This window comes from Notolabrus celidotus, chromosome 7 (genome assembly GCF_009762535.1).
Source record: "Notolabrus celidotus isolate fNotCel1 chromosome 7, fNotCel1.pri, whole genome shotgun sequence".
NCBI classification, from domain to species: Eukaryota; Metazoa; Chordata; class Actinopteri; order Labriformes; family Labridae; genus Notolabrus; species Notolabrus celidotus.
In genome coordinates, this window is record NC_048278.1 from 32,984,515 (window position 1) to 33,003,764 (window position 19,250).

The 19,250-nt window shown below is 39.4% G+C and overlaps 1 protein-coding gene across 1 annotated transcript in view; it reads right to left on the reverse strand.

Annotated features, from left to right (window-relative positions):
- Positions 1 to 406: 406 nt before the first annotated feature.
- The window catches only part of cacna1ia (calcium voltage-gated channel subunit alpha1 Ia), a 427,222-nt gene continuing 408,378 nt past the window's right edge, over positions 407 to 19,250 (reverse strand). The window contains exons 37-40 of the mRNA XM_034687815.1: positions 12,839 to 12,973; positions 10,597 to 10,765; positions 6,428 to 6,642; positions 407 to 2,202 (exon numbers count right to left, since the gene is read on the reverse strand). Of these exons, the coding sequence (XP_034543706.1) occupies positions 1,543 to 2,202; positions 6,428 to 6,642; positions 10,597 to 10,765; positions 12,839 to 12,973 (1,179 nt within the window). The 3' untranslated portion in view covers positions 407 to 1,542. The remainder of the gene's footprint in view (positions 2,203 to 6,427; positions 6,643 to 10,596; positions 10,766 to 12,838; positions 12,974 to 19,250) is intronic.

Consider the following 19,250-nt stretch of genomic DNA (forward strand, 5'->3'; position numbering starts at 1 on the left):
CATGCTCCTAATGTTCGGCTGACAGAGCAACGGTAACATCTCTACACCCGCGCTGTTAGCATGTTGCTACCATGGCATGTCTGGGTTGCTTATCTGTAGACAGTAGTAACATGCTGAAATACTGAATCAAACCTGTTTTAATTTGCATCGCCGGATCACTAAGCACTCATATTTAACTCTTAGTTGCATGTTAAATGTCGCTGTCTTTGTTTCAGAGCAGAGCCGGGAGAACTCAGGGGAAGCTGGACGACATGAAACCTTCTTCTTAATTTTTTACGCCCCTTATGTACATATTAAGTTGGACTTTTATTATTTTTTATTTACCCCCTGGCAAACTTTATATTAGACCTTTAAACACTACTACTCCTGTAAAACCTGAGGAGGGGGTACGATTGCTGAGAAAGTCCTTTTTAGTGGGTTTAATTTGAAATCAAGTTATTCTCTAAATCCTCTGAAATAAAGATTCTTCCAGGGACAGTTTGTACAAGTCAGAGTTCATCTCAGTGACACATCTCTCACATATTATTAGTTTTAGGAAATTATTTGATATATTTAGAGACAGTTTGATCATCACGTTTGGTAGCGAAATCATTATTTGCTGTTCATTTTGGCCCAGGTCTGCACTCAATACATTTTAGCCCTTTCATGGGTTTCTTAGAAAGCACACAGAGTCCACTTTGAAAGTGTCCAATGCTCCCACTAAACAACCCGCATGTATTCTCAGCAGCGGAAAACCATTCTTCTATTTCAAAAGTCTCTTTGTCACTTTTTCAGACGAAGCCAGGCTCCCTTTCGCTGTCTTGGTCTACCATCTTTCTCACAAACAGAGACGGACGGATGGACGCGTCTACATTCACACAACTTCAATACGCTGAAGTTGAAAAAAGAACACAGAAAATATACATCCTTTCAATTTTCTGTTACCCAACGAATCTGCTAAACAGGCAAGGAGGTTGGGAAATGCTACTGTTAGCGATGTGTTATTACAAAAATCTGTACAAAGTTCAGCTCCTCTTCAAAAGAAGAGTCAGAGTCGGTCATCTGTCCTGTTCAGATGTTTCTTTTAGCACAAAGGTTGAGGGCACGTCGGGTCAAGCAAGCTCTGAAATAGATTTGTATCCCCTGTAAATATCATCCCCTGGATAATGTTCATCAACGTGTCATCTTCAGGTCTGTCTCTGATGGCTTCCAAAGCAGTCTTTTCTTTCAGCATGGCTCAAATGGAAAAGCCTGCGTCTGTCAAAGCTGAATCCTGGTCCACGCTAAAAGCCTTAAGCCCCTGGTATCATCGTTCAGTCCTTTCAGAAAAAAGCAGCCACATATCCTGCGGAGAAAAACAGGATGTCTGAACTCAGAAGCAGCTGTAATCTTTTGAGAAGCGACTGATCCCGAGCAGCCACATCCAAGAGAAAAAGACGACTCAAAGACGAAAGATTTTCAGAATCAGGTTCACTGGACGTGTATGAAAAGTCTCCCTGTACTGATCAAGGTCCACAGATGGAAAGTGTTACGGAGTTTAACTACAGAGAGGCAACAAGTGTTTCATCTATTCTTCCTGGAGCTTGTGTCTGTCGGCTGGCTGCTGCTTTTTATGCTAAAGGCTGTGAGATCACTGTCCTCTTTGTCCCCCCTCGCCCCGCCCTCCGTCCATGGGTTGGACAAGTACCCATGGGAGTCAATGCCGTAAAAGTTGCGTCCATCTTTACTCCGTGTGGCTAGATTCGTTGTGTCCAGTGAGCCTGTGCTGTTACACTTCTTCACCAGAGGGGGCGCCAGAGAGCCCGGGCTGAGCAGCGACGTCAACGAGAGGCTGTTCAGAGTTTCCGACAAGTGTTCACTGTTCTGCCGAAACGCGTCCCCGCCCGTCCCTGTGCCCACGTCCTCGTCTGAAGGGTCCATGGAGTCCTGTCGGGGGCAACCGGGACTGGTGCTGCCGCCACCGCAGCTGCTCTGGCTCCTCTGGTGCCCCCTGGTGGCCTGGAGGGTGAAAGTAGTGCTGCGTCTCTTGAGTAAATGGTGGCCTTGATCTCCTGTGGCTTTTCCCTGTGAGGAGGAGTGGCTGGGGAGGGGGCAGTGGAGAGGCACGGGGAGATCATGATCTCCAGGTGGAGAGACGCTAAAGCTGAGCCCTTCCTCCAGAGTGGTCTGCAGGCTGCCTTCTGAACTGCCCGTGGCCAGGGAGGAGTCACTGTGGGACGGGTGCTGCACAGAGAGGAGAAAGGTGGTGTAAGAGGGTGACAGAAAGCAGTACTGCACCAGCAGACAGTTTAACTAAAGACATATTCACATGGGACCAGTATTACCTGGGGACATTTAATAGTTTGAAACAATTATGAAGGATGTCTGTGTTTTTAATTCACTGCGAATCGACCAGGCCTGTAATTTGTAAAGTACAGACTCACTAAAGGGCAATTCATCTAACATATTTCAGCACACACAGAGGTCCTCCCATAATATTAATCCAGCCTGAATTGGAATCTCAGATATTTGAGGCTGTGTTGGACATGAACACGTGTGTTTTGACATTTTTGGGTGCAAATTCAGCTGATTCATGATGAACTCTTCATAGAAATGAAAAGAAAGTAAAATCCATAAAAAAAAAAAGAAGTTGTGTAAGAGTGATCAGATGGAAGACGTGCTTTGCAGCGTGCAGTAAGAAACATTTCCTATCTTTCAAACAGGTTCAGTGCCCTTCATATAGTAAAAGTATGTGTACATTAAGGTAAAGTTGCCTGCAAAATACAAGGTGCACCTTGTTGCCTTTTTGTATAGAGTTTTAAAAAAAGGTGCAGCGCTGTAAATCACCCACACACACACTTTCAAATACATTTATCTTACTTTAGAAAATATAGGGGGAAATGCTGAGGGTTAGGCTCAATACAAACTACCTACAAACTACCGGCAGCGCCTCGGTAGTAAAGTCAAGTGAATTACAGACTCTGCTTATCCAGTGTGAATGCACCAAACACTGACATCAGGGGAAATTCATAAATTCTCAGAGGTCCCCAGGTAACACATATCTCCTGCAAATAATGTTAAGACCAAGTGTGTCCACTTGAGGCTGGCTCCAAAAGAACCAGAAACACTGCAGTTTTGAAGATATTAAGATTATGAGTTTTCCTTAATTCAATAATTAGAGGCACAGCTGACTTGACTGACAGGCGGGAACACTGTAGCTGTTGGCTTGGAGGCTCAATGTCCGCCTCTTTACCTCACACTAGATCGACAGAAGTTAGGTAGAGTTCAACATTTCCAAGATGGCTCCCACCAATGATTGGCTTCAAAATAGGGCTACAAAAACAGATGGGTGACGTCACGTATACTACATCCACTAATTATACAGTCCATTGTGGAGACTTGATTATTTTGTTTTGTCCTACTTACTTTGAAATGACTGAACCTGTTTTAAAGTAAACCTATTTAAGGTGCATGATTTGAATTCAAGCCTTGATTTGTAACATCCAGTTAAAGCTGGGGTTGGTAGTCACCGTAAACTAGCATGAATTTGAGCGCCGCTGATTCACGACCATATGATGGTGACTGATTCAAAACCGGTCCTCAGCACATCGTTTGTGTTTTGGACTACGTGAACTCATGTCTCACTCAGCGGTAAGAAAACACCAAAACATTCTCACAGTGAAAGTTAAAAACACAAACAAACATGAAATGTACGTTCTGCAGGAGGCGGGCTGAACGGCAGGACAGGATTTGATTGGTTTCATATTTTGGCTCCTCATGGCAGGGATTGGTTGGTGTTTTCCCAGGTTTACTCCGGCTGTACTGTAGATAGCGGCTTTTTTTTCACTCTTTTTTAAGAACACATTATGTATTGATTGCCATCGGGACCTACAGATCATTTTAACCAGTATAACAAAAAGTGTATCTAAATCTGACTACCAACCCCAGCTTTAACTCTGAGATAAAGTCAGGTACTGTTCACAGCTGTGTCACAAAAGTGATCCCTCAGAGGTGGGCCTTTTTTTGTGATGGTAAGATCCCTGTTAGTCACATAAAGATGTTTTATTTCTCTCTTTAAAAGCACCAAAATGCTTTAATAAAAGCAGTAATTTTACTTCACTAAACCTGGAAGCTGCTGTTTTTTTAAGTGTTTCAGAACCATGGAGCAAAATTACTGCTGATTGTTAATTCCTGCTTGTTAAACCACCAGATGTATCTTCTACTACCTGTTTTATGGAAAACGCCACATGGACAGTTGGGTGTAAGTCATTTTTCATGCAAAGTTAATACCCTGATATCGCTGTACAAGACCTCTGGGGAAAGTCAGATATTTTGACAAAGGAGAAATGGAGGATCCACAGAAAAATGACTAAAATAAAGAGGACAAAGGCATAAAGAGAAAGACCACCAGAGAACGGCGTGCAGAGATGAAGGAAACACAAGTGACAAGAGAGACTCTGAAGAAGGAGAGCCAAGAAACACAGCGTGCACGGAGTCTGTATCAGACTCAGGGGCTGGCCGGGCTAATTAGCTGAGTGCCGCAGAGCATTACTGTAGCAGCTGAGGATCACAGAGGCTCTCAGGCACGAGCTAAACAAACCAACCAGGTAGAGGAAGAGAGAGAAAAGGAACATCCGTCTCCATGGTTACACCAGAACTAAAATAGGAACTTTTTCATTTGTGCTCGTTTCGTGCAGAAGCCAAGAGGCAGGAGGTAAGATGGAGTACAGAGGAAACCCGAGCTTAAAGTACGACCGGATCTTCTCTCAGGAGTTTTCACACCACATCAAGAGAGAGGGTGTGTGTTTACAGTTTGTGTGAGCTCAGGTCTGCATGGCTTATGAGGACAATATTAAGTCCTACCGAGGTTCCTGGTGGAACTATGCCAGCACCTTCGTATCTTAAAGAGCTCATAGTGCCCTGTTACCCCTCTAGAACACTAGCTTCAGTTATCAGGCACCTCTCCTTTGGAATCATCTACCAGTCAGGGTCCGGGAGGTAGACACCCTCTCTACTTTTAAGAGTAGGCTTCAAACTTTCCTTTTTGATAAAGCTTATAGTTAGAGCTGGATCAGGCTTGGGCCAGCTCTTAGTTATGCTGCTATAGACTTAGACTGCTGGGGGAACTGACACACTTGGATCCCCCCTGTCTGTCTGTCTGTCTCTTCATTTAACTCTTCCTGTCCTATTAAAGTTACTAACCATAGACCTTTCTGGAGTCCCTGAACTCCCTTGTCTCATATGACCCTATTACCCCTCTAGATCCGTACGATCCAAGCATGCAGGTCTGCTCGTGGTACCTAAAAGTAGAATGGGAGGTCGAGCCATAAGTTATCAGGCACCTCTCCTTTGGAATCATCTACCAGTCAGGGTCCGGGAGGAAAACCCCCTCTCTACTTTTAAGAGTAGGCTTCAAACTTTCCTTTTTGATAAAGCTTATAGTTAGAGCTGGATCAGGCTTGGACCAGCTCTTAATTATGCTGCTACAGACTTAGACTGCCAGGGGGAACTGACACACTGGGACCCCATCTCTCTCCTCTGTCTGCAAATCACTTACTTTAACTCTCTCTGTCCTTTTAAAGTCACTAACCATAGACCTTTCTGGAGTCCCTCAGCTCCCTTGTCTCGTAGGTTCCTGCTGCATCTCTGCTGTAGACGGCCTGCTGCTATCCGTCTCACGACTTTCATCTCTCTCTCTCTTCATCTCCCTCTATCCCTCTCTCCAACTCGGTCTCAGCAGATGTGTGTCTAACATGAGTCTGGTCCTGCTGGAGGTTTCTGCCTGTTAAAGGAAGTTTGTCCTTGCCACTGTAACTTGCTAAATGCTGCAAAGTTCTCTGCTCATGGTGGATTAAGATGAGATCAGACTGAGTCCTGTCTGTAAGATGGTACTGGATCTGATCCTGTCTTGATGTTGGGTCTTTGTTAATAATAGAACACAGAGTACGGTCTAGACCTGCTCTGTTTGGAAAGCGTCTTCAGATAACGTTCGTTGTGATTTGGTGCTATATAAATAAAGATTGATTGATCCCAGTATGTCACTATGATGCAGCAGGTTTTAATCTAAATAACTGCATACTTATTACCAAGCCATTTTAGGCTCAGTAACAGCAGACAGGCTGATTAGACTTGTTTAAATCTTCATTTTTGGCTCATAAATAAGCATGTTTTTACTCTGTGTTGCCACAAATCAGGATGCAGGATTATACCAGGCATCAGGATCACCGTATTCAGCCTCACAAGCTTATTTTTATACTTCATTAAGTAAATCCCATCTGACTGCCTGAAGTGTTTCTGATGCATGACAACTCTGGTTCACTGAACAAACCTACGAAATATCTATTTACACTCTTCCATCAAGTCTCTGATGTGTTGCACAGAGACGTCAGGTCCTCATTCGTCTAACCGACCACTCATCCATCTCTCCATCAAGACACACAGCGGCGATCCATTCAGCTGTCCATAATACCTGAGAGCTCAGGGGCCTGCTGTTGGCTCCGGGCGAGCGGAGGGAGGCCCACGAGGCCGGGGAGGCCAGCCTGGATGGCCCTCTGTGTCCCGGGCTGACCCCGTTCTCCGGACTGCCTGGGTGAGCCGCTGCAGCCGGGTGGAAGAAGTCTGCAGGTAGGTGGAAGACAGGTGAAGATCCGCCGACGCCACCGCTGCAACCTTTTCCTTCTCCATCTGAAAAGAGAAGTTTACAGTTAAGTGGAGCTCTGACGAAGCCATGGTTCAGGGAGCACCTCATTTCAAGATGATCATACACGAAACAATACAGGCAGATATGGACCAAGTCATGGCTCTCTAATGCATAGCAAGGAATTGCTAAGTCCAGGTAGTGAGTGTGTGTCCTACTCAAGTGTAGGAGTTCTCAGGATCTTGTTCAAAGGTGGGGGTTGACAGGTGTGTTGGTGCAGCATCAGCAGTAATGCAGGCATAGTACCAGACCGGTGCGTTCAAGAGGGAGCTGAGTCTTAAGCCAAAGGTTTCAATTTATCAGCTGATCCCCGCTCCAACCTTCATTATGAGCTGTGTGTAGTGAGCGAAAGGATGAGATTGTAGATACAAGGAGCTGAAATGAGTTTCCTCTGAAGGGTGGCAGGGCTCAAACTTAAGAGATAGGGTGGGGAGCTCAGGCATCACGAGGGAGTGAGGAGTTCGGCTGATTCTCCTTTTGAATTGAAAGGAGCCAGTTGAGGTGGTTAGGGCATGAGATCAGGCTGCCTCTTGAACCCTTCCAACAGGGAGGACACCCCCACCCACGGACCTAGAGCTCGTAAGGGAAAGGGACACCTGGGTTGACTCGCTTAGCCTACTGCCACCATGACCCGACCCAAGATATGTGGGCAATAAATCAGAGTCTGAAAAATGCAACTATTCTTGTCTTTCCTTTTCTCCCCTCTCTCTGCCTGTGACTTACTTTAACTTTTCCTGTCCCTTTAAAATCACTAACCATAGACCTTTCTGGAGTCCCTGAGCTCCCTTGTCCCGTAGGTTCCTGCTGCTGTGGACATGCCAGACTCCAGCTGCTACAACTACTACTATCCGTCTTACCACTATCATCTCTCTCTCTTCATCTCCCTCTATCCCTCTCTCCAACACGGTCTCAGCAGATGTGTGTCTAACATGAGTCTGGTCCTGCTGTTAAAGGAAGTTTGTCCTTGCCACTGTAACTTGCTAAATGCTGCAAAGTGCTCTGCTCATGGTGGATTAAGATAAGATCAGACTGAGTCCTGGCTGTAAGATGGGACTGGATCTTATCCTGTCTTGATGTTGGGTCTTTGTTAATAATATAGAACATAGAGTACGATCTAGACCTTGATTTCACCTGAGTTCAGATTTTCTCAGTTGCATCTATGCATTAGAAACCAAGTCATCCTTAGCAAGAGGTTATATATTGAAACACACATTTCCTGCCAGAGCATAAAAGCATGAGACTCTGAAACAGCCTGTCACGTGATAAAACGGAGGGAGAACCCAGGTGTAGAAGTGAAGAATGAAAAAGTTTAATAGCAAAAGCTTGAAAAGACAGAAAAAGAAACAAAATATACAAACAAAACCCCAAAACATGGAAAAGAAAACACAAGAGAACCACCGGGAATATAGGATCCAACGCAGGAGAGAAACTACTTACACACAGGCTAACGAGCAACAGGTGTGAACACAGGACACAGGTGAAACTAATCAGGGTGATCAAGAAGGAGGGAAACACAGACAGGAAGTAAAAGTGAAACGGACATAGAGGGATTGAGAACTACAAAATAAAACAGGAAACACACACACATGAATACAACACAAAATATGGATCACTAATAACAAGAGGAAGATATAATGTCAACTTATAACTAACAGAATGCACACAGGGAGGAAACAAGAGTGAAACACAAAGTAAATCTAGAGAATAAAACAGGAAATCAAAGACAGGAAAACACGATGACATGACACAGCCTCCGTGGTCATTTGAGATATTTTTCTCCACCTCAACTTGTAAAAGAAAACTTTAGACTTGTCTTTTTAAAATGCTTTCTTCTGTATTTCTTTTCAAAACTCAAGGCCACAATTTGTCTAAGACTGTTGTGTCTATTTGTCACCTTAATGTTGGGAATTTGAGTCATTTCCAACCTCTTCTTTCAATAAAATGTGAGTAAAAATGTTCTTTTTCTCATTTTTTTTCTCTGTCATTTACCTTGAATGTACTAATGGTTCGTATAATATGTGAAAAATAAAAAAAAAAACAGTGATATATCATCCCTCTAATCCCTCTTCACATCTGTCAGATAGAACATGCCATCTACATGTCTCCACCATGCCTGCAGTGCCATGTTCTGAAGTGACATTGTCTTGTCTCGCTCCATCTGTTGCAGTCATGACGGTCAAATGAGCAGAGAGACGGCAGCATACAGTAACATGTCATTCATCAACATCTCGGCGTCCTCTCTTCCCTCATCTATCACGGCTGCTAATTGCAGAGGAACTCCACAGACTGTGTGCGATGTATGTCCTTGTGTGTCTGTGTGTGATCCAGAAAAAGCCTCCTCATATTTAAATGATACGATCAATGTTACGTCAAAGTCACGGCTTAATGAAACCCTGGAGGGTAAATACCAGCGAGGGTCAGGAGGAACGCCGATAAGGATAATAAGCGCTGATGAAAGGAACCCAGAGAGGGATTATTTTAATATGATCAGATGATGTCGAGGATTCAATCCGACCTTTTTACTCTTCTTGGATTAAAACTAACCCTTGAAGAGGTTTAACTTCAAGGAGGGAACTCAGACTTTCAGCAACATTTTATCATTGATGTTATAAAAGATTAAAAAGACTGAAGGACTAAAGCTGGACTGTAAGTCAACAACAACAATTTAAAGATCCAGTCCAATCAAAATTATTTATACAGCAGAGTTTAAAAAACTATAAAGTTTACCAAAGTGCTGCACAGTGAAATAAAATATGTTAAAACTTACAGAACATAAAAAAACGCAAAATATATATCTAAAAGTATAACACACCTAAGACACTTTAAAAACAATAAAAAGCACTGTAAAAAAATACTAATAATAAAACACATAAGAGACTTTAAAAATAATTAAAAACACAAATAATTTTGAAATAATAAAACATACTTAAAATAATATGAAATAGAAACACTAAGAAATACCAAAATAATTAAACACATAAGAAACTTGAAAAAAGATTGAAAACATAAAAACACTTTTAAATTAATAAAATATTAAAACATATAATGTTCTATATAAACAATTAAAAATAAATTAAACACTGTAAAAAATATTAATACACACAAGACAATTTAAAAAATATTAAAAACACATAAAAACACCATAAAAATAATAAAATAATAATAAAACACAAGAAATTTAAAAAATCCTGAAAAACATGAAAACACTGTAAAAAATAATAATAATAAAACAAATAAAAAACTTTAAAATTAACCCCAAAGCACATAAAACACTAAAAACTATTAAAACACACAAGACAATTAAAAAAATATTAAAAACACATAAAACACCATAAAAAATAATATAACACATAAGAAACTTTAAAAATATTGAAAACATAAAAACACTAAAAATAATAAAACGAATAAGAAACTTAAAAAAATAACTCAAAACACATAAAATACTGTACAAAATAATAAAACACACAAGACAGTTTAAAAATGTTAAAAACACATAAAAACAGTGTAAAAATCATTAAATAATAAGACACTTAAAAGTAAATAATGAATAAAACATAAAAACTGTGTAAAAATAATGAAAATAAAAGCAAATAAAATAACAGACAGAGGCAGAGATCACACAACTGTCATGCTGGGTTAAAAGCCAAGGAATGAAAATATGTTTTAAGACATGAAGGATTTAAAGATTACTACAGTATCTGTTTTTGTAAATGTTATTGTGTTCATCATGGCATGTGCTGCTGCCTCTCTTGGCCAGGACACTCTTGAGAAATAGATCTTTAATCTCAATGAGTTATTTTTGTCTCCAGATTAAACAAAAATGAAAGAAAAATACAAATATATAAGAAATTTAACAGCTTTCTTTTTAAAATGTATTTGCAAGATGAATTCTACTTAAAATAGTTTCTCATACAGTGAACTTCTAATGTGTGATTCTGTACCTGTGCAATCTTCTGCACTCTCCAGCGAAGGGGTGTCCAGGCGAGGGTGGACGCCCACCTCAAACAGCTCCTGGACCCCCAGCTCGCTCCCTGAGCTGGAGGGACGGAGCCCTCTGTAGCCCCCCTGGATGGGCAACTCCTCTGAGCTGTGGGAGTCACTGCTGCCCCTCTGAGAGCATGATGGGAAAACGGTGATAAAAGAAGGAGGATAGGGGAGTGAATAGAAGAGGAGAGAGAGAATGAGCGTGTAATCCAGGTGCTCTGATGTTCACCAGAGCAGGACAGATATCAGACCGAAGCCTTTCATTCCCTCTTGTCATAATGGAAATCTGAGCACAATTTGTTACCAATTTCAAAAAGCTCCCTTTTCATGTCCTCTCTTTTATCCGCCCATACACCTCTGATTAAAACTGAGTGTGATAAAGAAGAGAATAATGGCGAGCTTTAAAGCTTCAAATCGCTCCGCTGCTGTTGTTGCTTGTAAACTGGATCGAATTAAAACGGCCTCCAATAACGCAGCAGCCATGAATCAGACCAGGTGGAGCCGCTGTGAGCTGAGAATGAAGTGTTCACGGGAAGATAGAGATATGAAAGACTCAGTCACACACTCACACACACACTGAAAAGATCCCAGCATGCTGTATCAGGAGCACATGGGAAAGCAGGTGTTTTAATCAGCCAGTAAAGCATGTAAACAGTAATTAATGATGATTAACGGGATGGAAGCGGTGAGATGACATGAGCTGTGACTCCCCAAAGCCCTAAAGACATGTACCTGTGTGAATGCTGGAGGTAATGTGGATTTTTTATTACATACATCAAAGTTTAATCTCACAAAAGTGCCTTTAATGTGCAGGAGGTTTAATTAAAACTGTGGAAAGATAGTGAATTATAATCTTTGGGTATTCTAAAGGGTACTTGAGTTTCAGGGCGGACACGTTTTACCTTTGCTACTCTGACTGTGAGGATGGACAATAAAGCTGTTACTGCTGAGTACGAAGATATACTCACACTAATAGTGCTGTTTATTTGGATTTTTTTAACTGTTTAATTTGATTTTTCACAGCTAGACACACAATTTCTACATTACTTACTATCTATATAATGAAGAAAGATAAAATATATAATAACAAAGAAATAAAGAAATAATAATAATATTTAAAAACAAATATAAATAAAATATATATACAAAAAATCTGAGAAGTTAATAATAATAATGATCATAACAAATAATAATGATTATAATAATAAATAACAATAATAAATGATAATAACAAATATAGATCAAAAATAATAATACATATACTAAAAATAATACAAAATAATAACAAACAATAATAAATAGGGATAATAATACTAATTATAATAATAGTAGCAATAATAATACTAGTAATATAATAACAAATAATAATAATACATATTAATAATTATAATAATGATAAAAGTGATAACAACGACATTATTATTATTAATAATAATGACAATAATACACAAAAAAATAAATAATAATAATAATAATAATAATAATAATAATAATAATAATAATAATAATAATAATAATAATAATAATAATACATCAAACTCTTAGAGCTTTGCTTCTATATTGTCAAACTTTAATGGACACCTGAATCCTCCAGGGACTCAGTTATTCATCTTTGTCCTCTGTGGTGGATATGAGTCTCCAATAAATATTTCCAAAACCTTGTAAACTATCCTGCTTAAACTCTTGTGCCATGAAGAGGACATCCTGGCTCTGCCAATAAGCTCACATTTGTCAGTGTGTGTCATTCACAATCAGAGTTCTGTGCATACAGTATCCTGCATATGATTATGTTCCACTGCTTGTGCATTGCAGGAGATTCTCATTGCAGTTTGTTAAGTGAAACCAGAGGAGTTTTGTCAAACAGCAACACATTACACTCACCTTTTTAGGAATGAATTCTGATTTAAGTAGGTGGTGATAGGAGTTTTTTAAATCCTTACCAGCAGTGTTAACTTAACTTATTCACACACTCATGTCACTCTATGGGAGCCATGTTGGGGTCAGTATCTTGCAGAACGATACTTCATAAGCTGGGATCAAACAACCAACACTACAACTGAGAGACGACCAACTGGACCATAGAGCCACAGTTACCCAAAAACAACATGATGCATGTCCTCACTTGGCATCAGTATATGTGTAAGATCCAGACATGTCATGTCCAGGTGTGTTTTAGTGTCTCTGTGTGTCAGTGTGTACCTGGCTGTCTCTGACCAGCAGCTGGTAGCTGCTGTGTTCGTCTAGGCTGAGGTCATCGGGCAGCGCCAGAGAAGAAGACTTGTCTGACAGCTGCTCTGACATCAGAGACGCCTGCTCCACCTCTGCCAGCTGGATCTGTGCAACAAACACACAAATAAACAGACAGGTTTCAAACCTCAGACTCAAGAAATCAAAAACACAATTCCAAAAAAGAAAAGAGGAAAAACACAAGACAATCAAAAGACAAGGAGCGATAAACAACACAGCAATATCTGAGCTAATCAATCAAATAAGTGATGATATATTGACTTCTTAAAAACCCAATAAAAGTTGATAAATGGACAGAGATGTAAACATACAAAAAAAATTAATTGCAATTAAATCAGTAAGAGGAGAGAAGGTTTCTGATATGTGTCAAAAAAAAAAAAAAGCCCTGCATCAGTGTAAGTAAATGAGGTATCCGTCAAAGTCCAATAAATTTAGAAATTGAAATGCACAACTGTACCTCTACAGAACATAAGGTCAACTCTTCATATCTCAGTGTTTGTTATTTGTCTTTGTTTATTTCTTGCCTTTACTGGTAGGACAGCTGAAGAGAGCCAGGAAACATGGGGAGTAGAGAGCGGGGGGAAGGACATGCCGCAAATGGTCGAGCAACTGGGAGTTGAACCAGTGACCGCTGCAATAAGGACTAAAGCCTCTCTATATTAGGGATGGGCAATGATTTTTGATAGTAGAATATTCTTTCATGGAAGAGTTACTTATATATAATATATGAATATTTTCTCATGTTAAAAATACAAATTTTCATCGCTTTTACCGGTGCTTGATTGTAATACAGTATTCCCGTCAGACGGTGGCGATAGAGCGTCTTAAAGCTGTTTGTTAACTGCATTAGCAAACAGAAGAAGAAGAAGAATGCTGACTGCATTAAATAGCAAAAGAAGAAGAAAACATTTGCGACAGTTTGCAGCATTGTTTTATTAAAGCTCCTGTAGGGACTTTCTGTTTGCGTTGACTTTGGCGCCCCCTGTGGACAAAGTGATACCTCTATTGTTGCTTCCATGTGCTGTTGATCACCTCGTCTGACACCTACCCCCTCACAGCTGTTTCAAGCTTCAGAAATTATAAAACTTAAACTGTTAAAATGTTTTCTAATGGTTTTGTTTGATTTTGAAGGTCATAGAGAGGCATGGTTGTTCATTTCAGCCTGTTTCATAACCACTCAAAAACTCCTCACAGGAGCTTTAATGTAGAATTGATATTAATCAATTTAGAGAACATGTTACATTTAAAGCAAAGTTAAAAGGTAAAGATTTATCATTCCTCAAAGCATCTCAGATGCAAAGCTGTTCGAAGATACATTTCTGCACATTTTCTAAATGCATGAGAAGACAATCAGATAAATATGAGATATAGCTTCAATACCGAGGTTTGAGGAGAGAGAGCAACCAAGGAGTAAATATGAGCAGGACGAGGTAATTGTGATGACTGAGCTGTATAAATATGAAGGCGTTATTACATTGCTGCATATTTGAATTCAAAGCAACCTCCATACATGTCAGTACCTTTCATGTGCACACTTACAGAGCAGTAAATATCCCACTGTAGAGATCTTCAGTGAAGCAATCATAATGTAATGTCAGAGGCTAAGAGCCGCGCTGTCACAGTCCTTCAGTAAACACATGAAAGGTATACTCTGCAGTGAATCACACACAGCTACAGACTCAGATATACAATCAGCACGCTCGTTAGGTTGAATTCACGGCATCACTGTCGCTCTGAGATGAAACTGCATTACGTTCTATTGTGTGTGACTGATGTTTTCACACATCTGCGTGCGTCATGAGCGAATGCACGTGATGAGCAGCCAGGTTCAGGGTGTTAATCATTCAGCAGTGAGGTGCAGGGTTGGACTTTTGAGAGGAGCGGTTCACAAATGCAGGGAAACATCTGAACGTTCTCACAGCTAAGCTCTCTGGTATTGGATACACCTCATTCTAGCTTTAAAAGAAATTAAATTCAGGCATTAAGTGTAACTGATTTTGTTTTGAATGAATGGAAATGTGGAAAACAGGATAATAAGATTAGAAATACTGCTGATGTGCATGTATCAGGGACTCTTTTCTTTTGTGAAAGCTTTGAGGGATAAAAACTTGATTGCATCAGTGCGACCTGAGCATCCTTCTGTCATCACGGTCATGATGGAGACATCGGTTAATAATGATCCCATCACACAGCGTCACACCGCTTTATGCTTTGGACTTTATTTCTAATGGAGTACGCATATGTTCACCTTCATTAAAAAAATGAAGAACAGCAAAAAATGTGAAGTTACACTGAGTTTGTGAACCTTCATCCTTCCATCCATGGTACCCACAGAGCCCAGAGGCTTTCAATCATCCCACTTTCTTATGACTTATACAACTATAAGTTTCTAATGCACATCATTTTAACATTTTTGAAAGCAAACTCAAGACCAACACTTTTAGTAACTTTCATTAAGTTTATATTTGAGTGTGTTTGAACTCCTCACACTTTGTCTTACTTTAATTTGTTACTTAAGTCTTTGAAATATTTTTCTATTTTTATTTAAATAGTTAATTATTTATATTTATCTTATTCTAGAAGATTTTTAGGGATTATCTCTTTGTGTTGTATAATCTTTATACCTCCATTTTTTTTGTCTTACTCTTCTATTTTAATCTTTAACATTTTATGGTACCTCCAGTGTTTCTTATAAGACCTTATGATAGGGTTTCCTCACCAACATGAGTCTGGTCCTGCTGGAGGTTTCTGCCTGTTAAAGGAAATTAGTCCTTGCCACTGTAACTTGCTAAATGCTGCAAAGCGCTCTGCTCATGGTGGATAACTCTTCCTGTCACATTAAAGTTACTAACCATATTCCTTTCTGGAGTCCCTGAGCTCCCTTGTCTCGTAGGTTCCTCTGGATCTCTGCCGTGGACGGCCTGCTGCTGTGGACGTGCCAGACTCCAGCTTCTACAACTACTACTATCCATCTCACCACTATCCTCTCTCTCTCTCTCTCTTCATCTCCTCTCTCCCTCTCTCCAACACGGTCTCAGCAGTTGGAGACTGTGGTAATGTCTAACATGAGTCTGGTCCTGCTGGAGGTTTCTGCCTGTTAAAGGAAGTTTGTCCTTGCCACTGTAAATTGCTAAATGCTGCAAAGCGCTCTGCTCATGGTGGATTAAGATGAGATTACATCCGTTGTGATTTGGCGCTATATAAATAAAGATTGATTGATTGATTAATTGATTGAACTTAGCTCTTGTTTTTAATTGAGTCTCTTCTCGTTCAAAATGTTTTTCTGTATATGCATTAGGGGGTGGGGGTGGGAGGGGATTGGGTCTTGTTTGCCTATTTTATTTGTATTATATTTTATTTTATTTCATTACTATACATTTCTTTTTATGTACAGAACTCTGACACCATGCTGTATGAAATCACTTTACAAATAAAGTCTGATTTATTTATAATGAATACTTATCATTGATTTTTACATTGTTTAATAAGTGCTTTTCAAAAACAGTAAACATGTTGCTGTGGAAAGCATCCGGTCTCATCTGTTCAGGTTCAATAGACTGTTCTATTTACTGACATCATGTTTGCCCTGGGCCACACTGACAGCAACAGGTTTCCTCCAATGTGCAAATGAACTTAAACTTTCCTTGAATAGCACACCTTTTGCTTTTATCTGACTTTAAAGGTGACATATCACGCTTTTTTCATCAATATATATTGGTCTAAGAGGTCCCCAAAACATGTCTTTAAAGTTTATGCTCAAAAAAACACTTTGAAATCAGATTTTGGCATGCCTGAAAAACCCTCTTCTTCAGTCCTCTTCAGAACACTCTGTTTTCTCTCTGACCACGCCCCCTCAGGAAGTGGATGTGCCTCGGCTGTCCAGCACGTTGATCTAATGTTTACATGTTGGCTGAATATACTCGGCTGCTCACAGATCGCGTTACTTCAACCCTCTGAATCTGATCCAGAATCTGATCCTGACGGAGAGGCGCCTGTAGCAGGACCTTTCTGAAGGATTGGTCACAGATTTAGTGTTTCTTGTTGTTTTATTTATCAGTATGTCGACGTGTGTCTTGGTACACAGCTACGAACATGTAGCTATGTGGCTATGCTAACTAGCGCTAGCACTTATCCATGATGAATAAAAATCATCCACTAGATCTTCAAATCTGCAGATGTGGGGAGTAAAACCGACCTCTACCAGAAAGGCAGCAGAAGCTTTCTGAAGGATTGGTCACAGATTTAGTGTTTCTTGTTGTTTTATTTGTCAGTATGTCGACGTGTATCTTGGTACACAGTTACAGCTACAGCTATGAACATGTAGCTATGTGGCTATGCTAATTAGCGCTAGCACTTATCCATGACAAATAAAAATCATCGACTAGATCTTCAAATCTGCAGACGTAGGGAGTAAAACCGACCTCTGCCAGAAAGGCAGCAGGACCTTTTCTGAAGGATTGGTCACAGATTCTTTGTTTCTTGTTGTTTTATTTGTCAGTATGTCGACGTGTGTCTTGCTACACAGCTACAGCTACGACATGTAGCTATGTAGCTATGCTAACTAGCGCTAGCACTTATCCATGATAAATAAAAATCATCCACTAGATCTTCAAATCTGCAGACATGGGGAGTAAAACCGACCTTTGTGTTTATTAAGACAGCCTACAACTAGCATGCCTCCATCTCCCTCCTAAGCTCCTTGTTAGCACACGTGTGCAGGTAATGAAAAACGGAGGGGGGGATTCAGTATTATTTTATACAGTCTATGGGCTGAACAAGCTCCGAGCTCTGACTCCGTGACAGACCGGATATTGTTGTTACGTAACAAAAACACGGAAGTCTGAAACGACTCGTTTCACACACATTTACAGAAAGGTGGAGAAATCAAAACAGGGGCAGAATGGATTTTTTCAATCTCGCTGGGTTTGTAGACATGCCAGGGACACATATTTCAGGTAAAGAACCATTAAAAAGTCAATTTTGCATGATATGTCACCTTTAATATATTCGTTGTTAGTAAGCCTCACATGTTGAAGAAGATGGTAGGATGAAGATTTACAAGCTACATTATTTCAGACAAACACATATTGTTTGTATGTGCATCGGCTTCAGTCAACATTGATGTGACAGTAAAGGACACAGTAGCGTTGCTTTTGTTGTAAGCTGCTCCAGCGTCAAGCTAACGTTAACATTAGCAAAGCCTTAAAAGGTGAGCCACATCCCTCCCTCTCATCAACCCTCTTTCTATTAGTTTGTATTACACTAAAAATAAAAACTAATGGACTTCAGGATGTCTGGGTGTGAAATAATGTGTCCCTTACTTCTTTAAAACGTGCTGAATTGTGAAAGAAATTGCAGTTGCTGCTTGTGAAACGTAGGACTCACATTACTTGAATGATTTGAAGAAGGGTGTAAACGTTTTGTACGGTAGGCTGTATTTTTTTTTTTTATCTCTTTCTGTTTAACAAACATCTATTTTTAGTCACGAATGGCTGAAAGAAACTCACTCTGTAAAGCTTCTCCATTGAAAAAAAACAAGGACGTTGCACACAGCTGGTGCACATTTTTCTAATTTACTTGAAAGACTCAGCAATGTCAAATATATGATAAAAGTACTATTACACTGTACACTGTCTCCATTGTAATACGTTTCTCATCTGCATATCCATTACACAGATATCAACATGACCTTCCTCTCACATTGCTGGGATTTAACTGGTGAAACTGGTTCTAATGGGTATCTCCCATACATTACAGCAGCTTATATCTTAACCTTCAGTTTTTAAACTGCACCAGAAAAACATCTTGGTAATTGTGATATATGATGAAATGATAACTGAATAACTTAAGGGTTTTTTCTCACAATCAACCTTCTCAGGGATATAGATTTTTTACATTTAGAAACATATATATATATTTTTAAATAATAATAATAATAATAACGCTTTTAATGATTCCAATCTATAGAGCACTCCTCAAAACAAGGTTAAAACTTGCTTTAAAAAATATAAATACACTTATAATAATAATAATAATAATAATAATAATAATAATAATAATAATAATAACAACAATACCAGTAATAATAATAATAATTGTATAACAATAATGTAATAATATATTTTATAATATTATTGCTCTAATAATTTTTATAATTTTAATTTCTACAGCACTTTTCAAAACAGAGTAACAAAGTGCTTCAAAAATTTGAAAGACATTTCAGAGAATAATAATAATAATAAAAATAATAAAAACACTACTACTACTACTACGAATATTATTATTATTATTATTATTATTATTATTATTATTAATAATAATAATAATAATAATAATAATAATAATAATTACAATTTTATGATAA